Source organism: Pipistrellus hanaki (assembly GCF_964339955.1).
Source record: "Pipistrellus hanaki genome assembly, chromosome: 3".
Taxonomy (NCBI): Eukaryota; Metazoa; Chordata; class Mammalia; order Chiroptera; family Vespertilionidae; genus Pipistrellus; species Pipistrellus hanaki.
The window spans coordinates 184,395,229-184,409,417 of NC_140505.1; the positions used below are offsets into that span (position 1 = coordinate 184,395,229).

Here is a 14,189-nt window from a genome sequence, read left to right on the forward strand (position 1 = left end):
CGAAGGGCTCATGTCTCAGCTGGGATAGGACCCCAGGGAGCACCCTCTATAAATATGGCCCCTGGCACCTACCATATGTGCTGGGACCATCCCTCAGCAGACACAGAGCGGAGGGTTTACCGCCTGGGTCTGCCACTGGGTTAGCCGTGAGCCTCAGTTTCCTCATCTGTTAAATGGGGACAGGAGTCCCTACCTTCCCAGGTGGCTGAGAGGTTGGAGTGAGTGTGCAAAGAGCTCGGAAGAGTGGGCAGCGCTCAGCAGCGCTGAGTGTTGGCTGCTACCTGCCTGTCTCCCTCGGGGGCCAGCCTCCCTGGATAGGCTGGGGACCCTGTGCTGTCTGCCTGGCACAGGAGCAGCTCAGGGTGGCTGGTGACTGCAGGCATGCCCACTGATCACTCAATGACAGCAACTACTTTGGGGTCTGCGGAGGGGGCATCTAGCCAAACCCAGTCAGCCTGCTAATAACCTTTGTCCAACCCACACAAGGCCCTGTGGAAGGGGTGTGTCCATCCCGGGCTGGGGCCAGCCATATTGTGGCCGATGGTATTTTCCAAAGACGGCCACACCCTCCGACACTGATAACACCGCTGAGAGATGGGGTCTCGTCATTCCGCTCGAAGATGGTGGCCCGGGTGACAGCAGAAGCGATGCTTCGTGACATCTGACTCTGGGGTCAGAAGCCTCTTTCCTCTGTTCTTTCCCGAGATGCCTGCCCTTGGGCCCAGTCACCGTGTGGGAAGCCCAGGCTGACCCCCATGTAGGAGGAACCAGCACCCACTGCCGGACACATGAGTGAGTCAGGTTCCAGAAGGATCTGGCCAGCTGAGACCCGGTACCGCGGGCAGGGGCAGCCCATGCCACGTGCGCCCCGATGCCTGGCGGCACTGCCAGCAGAGATGGACGTGGTTTTACACGGGCTGTTTGGGATAGTTATCTACACGCCACGTAAGTAGAACCTTTACATAAAACCACTTCCGGCATGTGCCCGCTCTCTAAGCCACACATTGAGTCCCTCTGACTCTCAGAGAGAGCCCGCTGAGGGGCCGCCTTCTCCTTGGCGGCCACCTCTGCCCTGCGGCCATGCTCACTTCCCACACGGCGAGCTCTCTGCACCCCCGATCCTTCCAGCACGGCGGCAGCGTGAAGCGGCAGGAACGCAGGGAACGCCCAGCCAGACCTCCTGGGCGTGGGCGTGGCTCTGCCAAGGAGAGCTGTGTGGCCTCGGGCAGTGTCCCTAGACCTCCGTGCTGCCAGGACCCCTCCTCTTGGGGCTGCTGGGAGGCCGGAGGGGATGAGCACAGCCCCCGCCTTGGATGAGCCGAGCTCGCACTGAGCAGAGTCCACAGCGTGTGGCCTGCTGTTCCTCCCAGACTGTCAAGTCCCTGCAGGTAGAAACGGAGCACCACCCCCAACAGCTGCCCGAGGCCCGCGCTTACACGCGGTAAACACGGAAGAGATGAGTGATGGGCGTGGGCCAGGGATCCGGGGAGGCAGAGCTGCAGGGCAGGCAGCCTCGCCCACACTCAGTTCTGTGCCAGGTTCGCCCTCTCACGGATGCTGAGCAGCCTTCCGCAAGGTGATCGGACTTCAGGCCCGAAAGACAAAACCCTCCCGGGAACCCCCAGGGGCTGAAGTTCACCAGCCCCTCCGCACGGAACCACTCCCACAGGCCTCCTGCCCTCCACGGAGAGGAGCTGGCACCTGAGCCCACACCCTCCCCTGCACCACGTACGCCAGCGTGCAGCCGAGCTCTGCTCCGCGGGTCAGTACCGTCCGACCTCACCCACCTCTGGGCTCAAGATCCTCCACCTTTTACCAGAGCTCTGGCCGGCGAGTCTGCGTCATACCAAGTTGGTGACACTTCCATTAAAGAATCATGAGTGAGTCGGTCATGCATTCTCAGAGAAGGGAGGCAAGACAATCTCTCCCAGATGGTCCAACCAGCCCACGCCGGACCGTCTGGACAGGCCCATCCCTTCCCAGAAAGTTACAGAGCCGCCCAGCTCCGGCGAGGGTGTGTAAACGGACACGTCAACCCACCCAGCAACAAACGGAGGTATGCTGGCCCTGGACGCAGGAAAGCACAGCGGGTTGGAGTGAGGTTCTCAGCCAGCGGCCTTGTCGCCTGACTACCCTCTGGCCATGCTTTCAGTTCTGGTCCCCCCTGGAGAGGCCTCAGAGAAACCAGAAAAGGGGGGAGGGAGGGAGGGAGGGAGGGAGGGAGGGAGGGAGGGAGGGAGGGAGGGAGGGAGGGAGGAAGACATCAATTGGTTGCCTTCCACACAGGCCACAACCTGGGTATGTGCCCTGACCAGTATGAACCCCTGAACCCACCACCTTTTGGGGCACGGGACAACACTCCAACCAGCTGAGCCATACCGCCCAGGGCACGGCAGCCACTTAACAGACATCATAAAGGGGTCTGAGCAGCTGACAATTCACAGGTCCTTCCTTTCCAACCCGGGACTCCTGGCTTTCTTCCTCACCGGCAGCGTCTCTAACCCTGAGCAGCTGGACAGGAAGCCGCTGTCCACGGCCCTGCTCTCACCAGCCCCGCCGGCACGCCCGCGGAGAGACCACTGAGCGGCACCGCCCAGAGGCCCGGGCCGCACGGAGAGGCCCCCGAGAGGAGCCCCGGGCCAGGAGTCCTCATCGCCCCCCACCACAGGTAAGTGAAGCGCTCTGGCTGCTCCAGACACTCCTGGCCCCCATGTTGTGCCCTGGGTGCCCCTGGCCATGGCGGCCCCGGGGCCTCGCTGTCTTGGCTACACAGAAACTGGTTATTTGGAAAGACTTGGGCATTCTTATTGCAGACAGCTCATGAGGAGCCCGGAAAACTCTTTTTGAGCACTTGGACAGAAATCTCTGCTCATAAAGAGGCTCAGGACAGGCTTTGCTCTTTTCTCAGTGACTGATGGTCACACGGACAATAAAGGGCACGATGTGCTACAGCCATGGCGAGGCGGGCTCTGCCTGGGAAAGGCCCCGGGCCCAGCGATGCTGCCAAGCTGTCCCTCCTCTCCCCCCTCACCCCCGGGCCACGTCTGCCCTTTGCCGACCCTGCTTCCTGCCCCTGGAACGCTGTTCTCTCCCGGGACCTTCTGCTGGTTTCTTCTGCAAACCTTCCTTTGTTCCGAGCTCCTGAGCGTCCTGGCAGCACGGCCCGCGGGCCTCCTGTGGCCGTGTTTGCGGCTCTCGGCTGGGCTCATCCTGGCTACACTCTCTCCACCGAGAGTTTCATTTGGGGCCAGGCTCCAGGAAGCTGACCTTGTCCAAAATCTGAAACTGGGTGAACGAAGGGGCACTCTTTAATCGTTTCATCCAGGCCTGTAAAATCTCTTCCCCTAACAGGAGTTCACAATCCTCGCTGAGAAACGCATCCTGTGTTCCTTCACCAAGCCCGGCACCGGGCGAGCCTGGCCTCGGCAAGCACCCAGGAATCCCGGGCCGGTTTCTTAGCCTCCCGGATTCCTTCCCACGGTTGTAAAACGGGGGTGACATGTACTCCTCTGGGCCCTGGGAGGTGAGAATGCGCTAAGAGGAATGAAAAAGAGGTGGTAAAGCGTGACGGCCACAAACGTTACTGGGACACAGCGCTGCATAAGGCGCGGGGAGCATCTCCTCTGCACCCTGCCTCCTCACCCTGCTCAGCTCCCAGCTCCTCAGGCTGTCTCAGTGTTGTCTCTAGGAGCTCCCTCCCACCCCGCCCCAATCACTAAACGCAGGAAGGGGGCTGCTTTCTCCGCTGCTCCTCAGCCTTCAGCCCGGCTGTGCGGTGTGAGTTACAGCCTCACCAGATGGCAGACACTCGATCAGAGGGACCCTGAGCTGGCCGTTTACTTCTCTGAGACTCAGCCCTCTCCTTGGAAATGGCAATATTCCACCCATCCACGCTGTTTATCTCCACTCTCCCTCCTCCTCTCCCCCCAGAATGCCACTAGGATGAGAATGAATTGGTGGAAAAGTACAAGCCTTCAAGGACAAGGAGATGGCACTGGAGGCAGCCGACAAGCAATGCTAACCAAAGCTCTAAGATACAGAATGGTGAGCGCGGTCCCTGACCAGAGGGGAGGGAGCTGGCCAATGAGAGCCTCGAACCTCGGGCCTGCGGGTGAAGGTGCAAATGGAAAACCTGGCTGCAAGTCTGCACGCGGCTTTACCCTCCAGGAGAGGGGACAGCGCCTCTGAGAACTGAGCTCAGCGAGGGCAGCAATGAGCACACCTGCAGCAAACAGACGAGGTCTGAGTGCAAAGGGCGAGGTGTCTGGGTCCCTTCCCCCAACTGCACCCTTACCTCGGCTCGCCCAGCGCTTACCACCCAGGGAACATTATCATCCGGGGAAACAGGCCCAGAATAAAAATAAAAATCTTCATCTGGTGCCTGTGCCCACCACTGCACAAAAACGGCACCGGAAAGCCGTGTCCTGTCACCCAGCTGGGAGGCTGGCCTTTGAGGGGAGCTTCCAGCACAAAGGTCAAAGGCCAAGACAAACACACAGGGAAGTCCGGGACAGATAATGCAGGGAACAGAAGAAAACTGCAATCAGCGTCCGGGGGAGGGAGATACTCTCCAACACCAGCACAAGGGACTGTAAAATGGAACGGAAAGAGCGCCTGACGCTTTACAACAAGATAAAGAAAACAAAACCTTCCGTAGAAAGGCTCAAAGGTAAATATTTAAAATGAAAGTTTAAAGCTCCTGGGAAATAGAACAAAAGAAACCGTAAAGAAGACTTAAAGGTCAATCCAGAAGTGCAACATCCTACTCACAGGAATTCCAGAAAGGAGAATAAAGGGGGGGGGCCTAGCATAGGAACATGCACGAACACCGCTCAGCACTCAGAGAGGGGCCCGGGCACCCACACAGTGGACATCCCGTCTCCTTTGAGATTTCAGAACTCTGGGGGTGAAGATCCTGGAAGCGAGGGTTAAGCAGGTCACATACAGACATTAAGCACCAGGATCCAGCCCTGGCCTGGTGGTTCAGTTATTTAGTGTCGCTCCACTATGCCGAGGTTGTGGGTTCCATCCCTGCTCAGAGCACATACAATTAACCAATGAGCGCATAAACCAATGAAACAACACACTGATGTTTCTCTCCTCTCTCTCAATTTAAAAAAAAAAAAGAGAATCAGAATCCAGCAGACTTTCTGAAAACAATGCTGGAAGCAAAAAGACTGAAAAACACGCCTTCAAAATTCAGAGGGAGAATAATTTCCAACTTAGAATTGTACTCCCATTGATAACTAACCAAACAAAACAATATCATATGTACTTTAGACAATTTTCAGGTTTCAAAAAACTGAACTCCCACACCCCTCTCCTCGGGAAGCTCCTGGGAGCCGAGCTCTCACCGGGAAAACTGGCCCCGGGGCCCGGCGGTCAGCACAGGCGCGGGAGCCAGCCCCGCCCAGAGCCGGGGCAGGCGCAGGAGGAGCAGCGCGGAGGAAAACCCAGCGGGAAGAGGTGTGTGCCTCTTTAGAGAAGGCATGCTTCTGATCGGATGAGGCGTTAGGGAACAAAGTGATGACAGATACATAGGAAGCAGCAAACCAAACAGCACGGCAAGTGGCAAGAGGAAAAGCAGACGAACAAGGAAGTGTCACCTCGAGACCCCAGCAGGCTCAGCTGAGCCACGGTTACAGACACGGAGCCCCGCAAACACGAGCTGCGGCTCAGAAACGCCTGTCCCGCCTCAGAGATGGAGCAGGAGAGCGTGCGGGTGTGCGTGCGGAGGTGAGCGCCTGAGTCCCAGCTCCCGAGGATGCCTTCCCACCAGGAACACTGAGACATCCACGGCAGCAGCCGCCGCACGTTTGTAGGTTATTCAGGGGGAAAGTTTAAAGAACTGAAAGTGGCCCTGGCCGGGTAGTCCATTGATTAGATGATCATCCCGATTTTAAAAAAACAATAAAAATAAAAAAGAGTTGCAAGTGCAGTGAATGTGGGAGTCAGAGGAGTTGGGGCAGCCTGTTTCATCCCTATGCATGTGTGACTTTAATGAAAGTAAAACGCTAGTCGTTTTAATTTTATTAAAAATAAAAGCAAATGCCGCCTTATGGCCAGTGAAGAGGAGCTCCTCGGCCGTCCGGCCACTCCTGCCTTCCCGTCTCGGGAGACTGGGAGGAAGGGGGGCCGATGGGGCCGCTTTCTGAGCTGTGAGGGACGCGCCACCACCACGCCTGCTGGGCAGGTCCTGTGGGGCTCAGCACTGCAGACACAGGCACGAAGGGAGAGGGTCCCAGAGGCGGAGCAGAGGTGCGGGAAAGGGCGAGGCGAGGGCCGGGCGTGTGGCCTCTGGTGGCCTGTACACTGCCTGGGAGGGGCGGGACAATCGCGCTGCTAGGAGATGCAGACTTCCTACAGCCCTTTCTGAGCTGGGAGGAAGGACTGGCTAGGCAGGGCCTGAACAAAGAGGCTTCTGAGTGGGAGGAGCCGCCAACCATCTGCTGCTGCCTCTGGGGCCGGAGTGAGGGCCATGCGAAGGCTCCCTGGCTGTGCCCCTTCTGCCATGCACCCAGCCTGCAGGGCCTGTCCCCCCACCACAGGAGCTCCCCTGGCAGGCACCGCTTCTTTATTCTGAACGAACAAGAAGCAGAGGCTGCACCACGCGGGGCTGGCAGGTGAATGGAAAGGATTCTGGGCTGCCCCTTCTCCACCCCCAGCCTGTGTGGCTCCCCGGTACCAGAGGTCTCGCTGAAGGTTCTGCTGCTTCCAGGAACATCGGGACCGGAGCCCCCCCCCCCCCGCCTCGGCACCCTCCCCTGGCAGCGAGGCAGGGACACCAGCCAGGGACTTAACGAGGCTGCATGTGGATGAATGCAAGGCTCATAGCAGGTGCTTCACCAAGTCCCTTCCTCATTCAAACTTCCAGAATGGGTAGCACCTGCCATGTGCCCGGCTCTGCTGGCACTGCCCTCAGGAGGGGAGAACCAGCCAGCACTCCCTGCGAACCGCACTTCACTGCACAGGGTCTGGGAGTGGAGCCGCCGGGAAGCCTCTCTGAGGGGACACAGGGTCCAGATGGAGGAAGAGGAGGGGCCGGCGGAGCAGAGCTTGCGGGCACTGGGCAGACGCCCGCTGCACCCAGACCGGAAAGGCGGCCAGTGTGGCTGAAGGGGCAGTGGGCGCAGTGTGCTGGGCACGGAATTTCCTCACCGGTCCTAAGGCACCTCCTGGCCCTGTGAGTGCCCAGGGACACGCAGGTTCAAACTGGGACGGAAACAGACTCGTTTCTCGGGGGATGAGCGTGAAGCCCAGGGCCAAGGACCACGCTCTCCCCGGCCAGGAGGCTGACAGCGGTCACGGCCAGAGCTGCCTGGTCACAGCCCAAGAAAAGATGCTTCTGGTCACTTTACCAGAACAGCAGTGCAGGTGCAGGAGACGGGGAACACACGGCCGTGAGGGGGAGAGCATCAGAAGGGATCTTGAATCCAAGGACCCCTCCTCCCCCACCTGCTGGCCGTGACCTGTCCTGGGCCTCTGGCCCCTCCGTCACCCACAGTCCACGTAGAGAGCTTTGGAGCCTGCCGTTTCGCATCATGCTTTTATGCATCAGCAGTAAGAAAGAAGCTCTGGCTTTCTCTGTGCGGCCTGCAAGGCTGTGTATGTCCCGGTCCCTGCCTCCCGGTGCAATCCCTTCTCCAGCCCCCGGCCCCCCACAGCCACCCACCCTGGCTGGGCACACGGGGACTCCTCCCTCCCCTCAGTTTAGCTCTCCTCTCGGCCCAGAATGGACTCTGCTCCTCGGCCAACCTCTGCCGGCACCAGCTCATTCTCCACGCCTTAGGCCGGAGGCCACCTGCCCTGCGGTGGCTGCAGGTGGCACAGGCTCTGGGAGGGCTGGCGGCCCAGGGCCTGGCTGGGCCTGGAGCTCGGCACCAGAGCTGGTGATGCTCCCACGTCACATGCGAGAGCGGAGGCCCCAGGAGGCACCTTCTTGGGTGGCACAGCAGAGCGCCTCCAGGGCAAAGCGCTCAGACTTAAGGCACATGGAGGGAGGCCCAGCGCTGCCCGCACACCAGACCCCAGAGAAACCCCAACCACCTGCACCTGGAGCTCCTAGCTACACGGGTCCTCATTCGCTGCCTGTGCACCCATCTGACACAGAGCTGAGAGAGGGGACTCTGGGGTCTGTGACGCTGCTCTGGGAGCCCCTCGCAAAGGGCATCTGAGGGGGAGACCGGCCACACCTGTGCTGTCACTGTCCCTCCAGGCCTGACGGTGGGTAAAGGAGGGGCGGCCCCTCGAGGAGAAACCAGGAAGGGGCCCGCGGCTCTCAGACGCAGGCGGGAGGGGTGCCCCCGGGAGGGCCGCCACAAGTCTCACCCTCGTAGCAGTCGCGCACGGTGCCGAAGTACACGTAGTACTGGTCGTTGGTGAAGAAGAGGAGGCTGAGCCAGGAGTCGAAGGCGTAGATGGGCACGATGAACAGGATGCGCACGATGTAGCGCTGCTCGTTGGGGCAGCTGTAGCAGCGCAGGTGCATGTAGATCTGCGGGCAGAGGGCAGCATCAGCGGCCCGTCCAACCACCCTCCACCCCTCCGCCCCTCACTCCTCCGCCCCCCACCCCTCCGCCCCTTCGCCCCCTCGTCACCCACCCCCCGCCCTGCACCCCCCCACCCCTCCTCCCCTCCGCCCCTCGTCACCCCCCCCCGCCCTCCGCCCCTCCGCCCCTCCGCTCCAGGGGAGGAGGCGGCTGGCCGAGGGGTCTGGCTCAGCCATTTTCTAGATCTGTGACCGAATTACTTCCCCCCCGCCCCCCCAAGCCTCAGCCGCCTCCTCTGCAAAACGGGTTGATGAAGCTTCCGGGTGAGGCTGCTGCAAGCATCAGACCCCGGGGTGCAGAGAGCTTGTGGGGTGCAGCGAGCTTGTGGGGTGCAGCGGTGGCACCAAGGCCGGCCTCACTGACACAGGAGCATGCGTCCACGCCCGAGGCTGTCCAAACCCGAGCCGGGGAGCCGGCTGAAACCAGCACCCTGGGCCCTCGGCACAGCCAGGCTCGTGTGGTGCAAGAGGCTTCAGTGTGGTCCCCACCCCCACCTTCCGAACACCTGGTCCCTGGAGCTTCTCACAGGCCAGGGGTGGGTGCCCACGGGGGCCCACCCTCTCCCTAACGTAAGACGGGGCCGACGGGGCCTCACTCTGCGCAGGGTGGACGCACTCCCTGGCGAGCGGCTGCTCGTCCTGTCTGACTTCCCACGGAGCAGAGGCCGCGCTCCTGCCGCCCGGGCGGTTGGGAGAATGAAACGCGGTTTTCAGAAAGCAGGGAAAGAAAAGCTACACACAATGCCAGGACCTGCTCTAGCCAGGATCCCGTCCCAGCCCGATCTCCCAGCCCAGCCTCATGACTTCACACTTGGCCCAGCCGAGGGGCTCGGGAGGAAAAGAACACAATATTCCCGTCTGCAGGGAGCCAGCTGCCTTGGAAGCCACTGGGCTCTGGAAAGGAGGGGACGCAGGGCGGCGGAGAGGGGCTGAAAGGCACTGAGCGAGCTCAGCCTCCGTCTTTGCCGGAACCTTCCGCCCTCTCCTTGCTCGGGCAGCCGAGGCCCGTCTCAGCCACACCAGGCTCCTCTGGCCTGTGAGCAGGGGGACGGGACACCCCAGCTCTGCCAACGACGAAGGAAATAGGCTAGTCCTCCCCCTTCTCCCTCTCTGGGCCCCCATTTTCTCATCTGCCAAGGGTGCTCACGCACAGTCCCGGGCCCCTGCAGCTCAGGATGGCCACGGACCAGTCCTGGCGCAGGGACAGTGAGCAGAAAGCGTCATTTCTGGATCCGGAAAGGTAAACTTCCCAGAGTGCCTGCCCACGTGACCTCCTCCCAGGGCCCGGGTGGGTGATGCTTGGAGCTGCCGGACGCTGGAGCCACAGGCGGAGCCGGAAGGCACTGGGCTGGGAGGTGAGCCATCCCCTCTCCAGAGGAGCTCGGAGAGCAGGGTCTCTCTGCCGCTGCACGCTGGCGCCTCCTAACACCTTTCGGACCAGAAACCGCTCAGGACCTCGGCTCGGGTCGGGCTCCTGGCCGGTACCTGGTGGCAGGTGAGGAGCAGCGCCGTCCACACGAAGAAGCCGGAGATGGCCTGCGCGGCCGTCGTCATCAGGAACACCGGCTGCTCCATGGCCGTGGGGCTGCCCTCGGGGATCCCGGAGACGCTGGGCGAGGCCGCTGCCGTCGTGGGCGCCACCGGGCCTGGGGCCAGCGCGGCCCCCCTCACTGTCATGGTGCCGGCCGCAGGGGCTCCCTGAGAGGAGCCTGGGAGGAGCGAGGAGCCGGCCTGGAGAGAGGAAATCACAGAGTTAGCCTCCTCCCTCTCACAACTTCCAAGTCCAAGCGGCTATCCTCAGCCGAGCTGACCCTGACAGGAGCTCTCCCTGGGCCTTCCCGGGTGCAGCGGGCCCGCAGCCTGGCCTGTGGGTGTCTCCCCACACTCCCGGCTTTGTCCCCCTCCGCCCCAATGTCGCCGCATCCCCTCCCACCATCCACACCGTGTGCGCGCTTAGCGGTAAGCTTCACCCCTGAGCGCCCTTTACATGTCTATTTTCCTGTAAAAATAAATTATCTCTAACACACCGACACGGAGATGTATCTAGACTAGAAACCCAAATGGAGAAGATATCTATATAAAGAAACTCAAAAATGGAATTGTCTATATAAAGACTGGTGACAAGCTTTGAAAAAGAGACACAGTGACAAGTCTAAGAATAAATAGTTCCTGTAGGAATGACTGCAAAATTGAAAACCAAGTGCCAGAAATAGTCCTTAAAAAAGGAGACTTGGGCCTGGCTGGTGTTGCTCAGTGGTTTGATTCCCAGTCAGGGCACATGTCCGGCCGGGTTGCTCAATCCCCAATAGGGGGCGTGCAGGAGGCAGCCAATCAATGAGTTTCTCTCATCATTGATATTTCTCTCTCCCTTCCACTCTGAAATCAATAAAATTAAAAACAAAGAGGAGACTTGGGTTGTAAATCATCTTTGCCTAGCATCCCAAATTAGACGAACAAAGGAGAATCGAAGGGGGATGGGAGGAGGTGGTACAAAGACTCCTAACTCCTCACCTTCTGAGCAAGCGTGTGTCAGGGCTGTTTGCTCTAAGGCAGAGCTGAGAGGGCCCTGGGTTGCCTCCCCAGCCAGGCCCGTCTCTGAGCTCGGACCTGCCCCCCAGAGGGGGCCCAGCAGCTCCAGGCCCAGCCTCTCCCCGGGGCCTTGTCACTCACACTCAGTGCCTCCCGCTTAGCCCAGGTGACACTGGACACTCAGCGTTCTCTCCTTCCCTCATGTAGTCACCCGTTCACAGGAAGAAGTCCGCTCAGGGGCACCTGCTCCAAATCAGAGCCGGGGCTCAGACGCAGGTCCTATAAACACGCTGCCTCCCACAGGCCGGGGGAGCCAGAGGAGCTGCCTCCACTGCAGAGCCCCCTGCAGACAGGGCCCCGTCCCAGCATAGCGGGCTGTCCTCACAGGAAGGGGGGCTCAGGGAGGGGGGCCACGGGGCCGACCCACGCCGCCATGTTGTTGCGCCGTGCCCTGTGGCTTACAAATCATTTTCCCAAACATAATCTCTCGTTTCCTCTCACAGCAACTTTGAAGGAAGTAACATCTCCAACTGGGAAATGAGAAAAATCACGTGGGCTTGGGTTTGCAGTCTCCTGGGGTAGCACGGAATGATGTGAAGGTTTCCATAATATCCCCCCAAAGCACTTGATGCAGTACTGTCTTTTTTATCAGTTTCTTTTTTAAAGCATGTTTTTATTTATTTCAGAGAGAGAGGAAGGGGGGAGGAGGAGAGAGAGAGAGAGAAACATGGATGAGAGAGAATCACTGATCGGCTGCCTCCCTCAACTACATAATTGACAAGGGGGTTGTTCTGCGTTACATAAGTCCCCTTAATCCAAGGACACAGAATAAAATAAAAAAGGACCATTTTACAATTCCTAGTACAAACAATGGATGGGGACCTGGTCCTCAGTGGATGATAAAACCACCAGGTGAACGGCTGGCGGGGAAATTGGTAAGGGATGGATCGGGCTGCAGAGGCGAACCCAGTCAAGATCAATGTCACTGCAATGGGGCCCTGGAAGCGTCGGGCCTCCTCATGCCTGCACGGGACGCGCACAGCCTCCTAAGAAGGACCCTTGCCCAAACAGTGAACTGGGATGGAAACCAGCCTCTAGAACTAATCACCAGGACCAGGAAATATCGAGGGAAGTGGATCAGATTAAATGATGCCATGGGGCCCTAGCTGGTTTGGCTCTGTAGACAGAGCGTTGGCCTGAGGACTGAAGGGTCTTGGGTTCGATTCCCAGTTGTGAGCTAGATCCCCAGTAGGGGGCATGCAATGATTCTCTCTCATCTTTGATGTTTTTTTTTATCTCTCTCTCCTTCTCCCTTCCTCTCTGAAATCAATAAAACTATATATTTTTTGAAATGATTCCATGAGCAAACAGCAGCCAAATCTAGACCACAGAACAGTCTACAGGATGAATGACCTGGTTTTTCCAACAAATTAATGTTTTACCAATAAATGTGGTTGGGGGATTGTTACAGAAAAAGAGACTCTAGAGACACTACACCAAATGCCATGTACGGAACTATTGGGTCCTGAAGCTAAGACATCTTAAAAACACTCAGCATATAGAACTCCTGTCGGTTTGGTCCAGTGTGATAATGGCATGGCGGGTGTGTGAAAATAAAAGGCCTTACCAATGAAAGAAGAATAATTTTTTCAATAAATAGTACTGGAACAATTGGATATTAGAGACAAAAAAATTTAACCTTAACCTAAAACTTTACCTCTTACACAAAAATTAATTCACAATGAATCACGAACTTAAATGTAAAATGTAAGACTATAAAACTTGTAGAAGACACAGGAGAAAAATCTTTAAAACCTAGGGCTAAAGTGTTCCTAGACTGACACCTAAGCATGACCCATAAAATTGAAAAAACTGGACTTCACAAAAAGTGAAAATGTAGCCAAAGCCGGTTTGGCTCAGTGGTAGAGCGTCGGTCTGCAGACTGAAAGGTCCCAGGTTCGATTCCGGTCAAGGGCATGTACGTTGGTTGCGGGCACATCCCCGGTAGGGGGTGTGCAGGAGGCAGCTGGTCGATGTTTCTCTCTCATCGACGTTTCTAGCTCTCTATCTCTCTCCCTTCCTCTCTGTAAAAAAATCAATAAAATATATATTTTTTTAAAAAGTGAAAATGTACAGTGATTCAGGTAAGAGATTGAAAAGACAAGCCACATAGTGGAAGAAAACATTTGCAAGTCACATATCTGACAAACGATTAGCATCTGGAATATAGCAAGAATGGTCAAAGCTCAACAACAAAAAAAAGCATCAATCAAATTGGAAGATGGGCAAAAGACATGAATGGACATTTCACTTAAGAAGGATATATGGCCACCCTAGCCGGTTTGGCTCAGTGGATAGAGCGTCGGCCTGCGGACTGAAGGGTCCCAGGTTCAATTCCGGTCAAGGGCACATGCCTGGGTTGCGGGCTCGTTCCCCAGTGGGGGATGTGCAGGAGGGAGCCAATCGATGATTCTCTCTCATCATTGATGTTTCTCTCTCTCTCCCTCTTCCTTCCTCTCTGAAATCAATAAAAATATATTTTAAAAATAAAAAAAGGATACATGGCCAATCCTCCTATATAATAAAAGGGTAATATGCAAATCAACTGAACCCCAGACAACCAGTTGCTACGATGTGCACTGACCCCAGGGGACAGATGCTCAATACAGGAGCTGCCCCCTGGTGGCCAGGCTCACTCTGGCGAGGGCAGTGGCAGTGGCGGGAGCCTCTCCTGCCCCATGGCAGCGCTAAGGATGTCCGACTGATGGACATCCCTCAGAGGGCTTCCGGACTGCGAGAGGGCACAGGCCGGGCTGAGGGGTTCCGCCCCCCCCCCCCACAGTGCACGGATTTTGTGCACCGGGCCTCTAGTAAATACATAAATAGCAGCTGTTTCACATCCCTAGCCATTAGGGAAATGCAAACTAAAACCACAATGAGTTGTCATTACACCTTATAAATAAAAAGCAAAGACAACACCAAATGCTGGCACAGATGTAGAGAAATGAGCTCATATCCAATGCTGGTGGGAATACAAAATGGTACAGCCACTCTGGAAAAAGTCTCTTATGAAAATCAGTCTCTTATAAAAGCAACACGCACTTAGCACGCT

General features: G+C 57.6%; 1 protein-coding gene across 2 annotated transcripts in view; it reads right to left on the reverse strand.

Annotated features, from left to right (window-relative positions):
• Positions 1-14,189, reverse strand: part of TMEM184B (transmembrane protein 184B) — a 49,067-nt gene that overhangs the window by 11,977 nt on the left and 22,901 nt on the right. For both annotated transcript variants that reach the window (XM_084880026.1, XM_084880025.1), the window contains exons 2-3: positions 10,034-10,279; positions 8,329-8,494 (exon numbers count right to left, since the gene is read on the reverse strand). In XM_084880026.1, coding sequence (XP_084736152.1) covers positions 8,329-8,494; positions 10,034-10,225 — 358 coding nt within the window. In that variant the 5' untranslated portion in view covers positions 10,226-10,279. The remainder of the gene's footprint in view (positions 1-8,328; positions 8,495-10,033; positions 10,280-14,189) is intronic.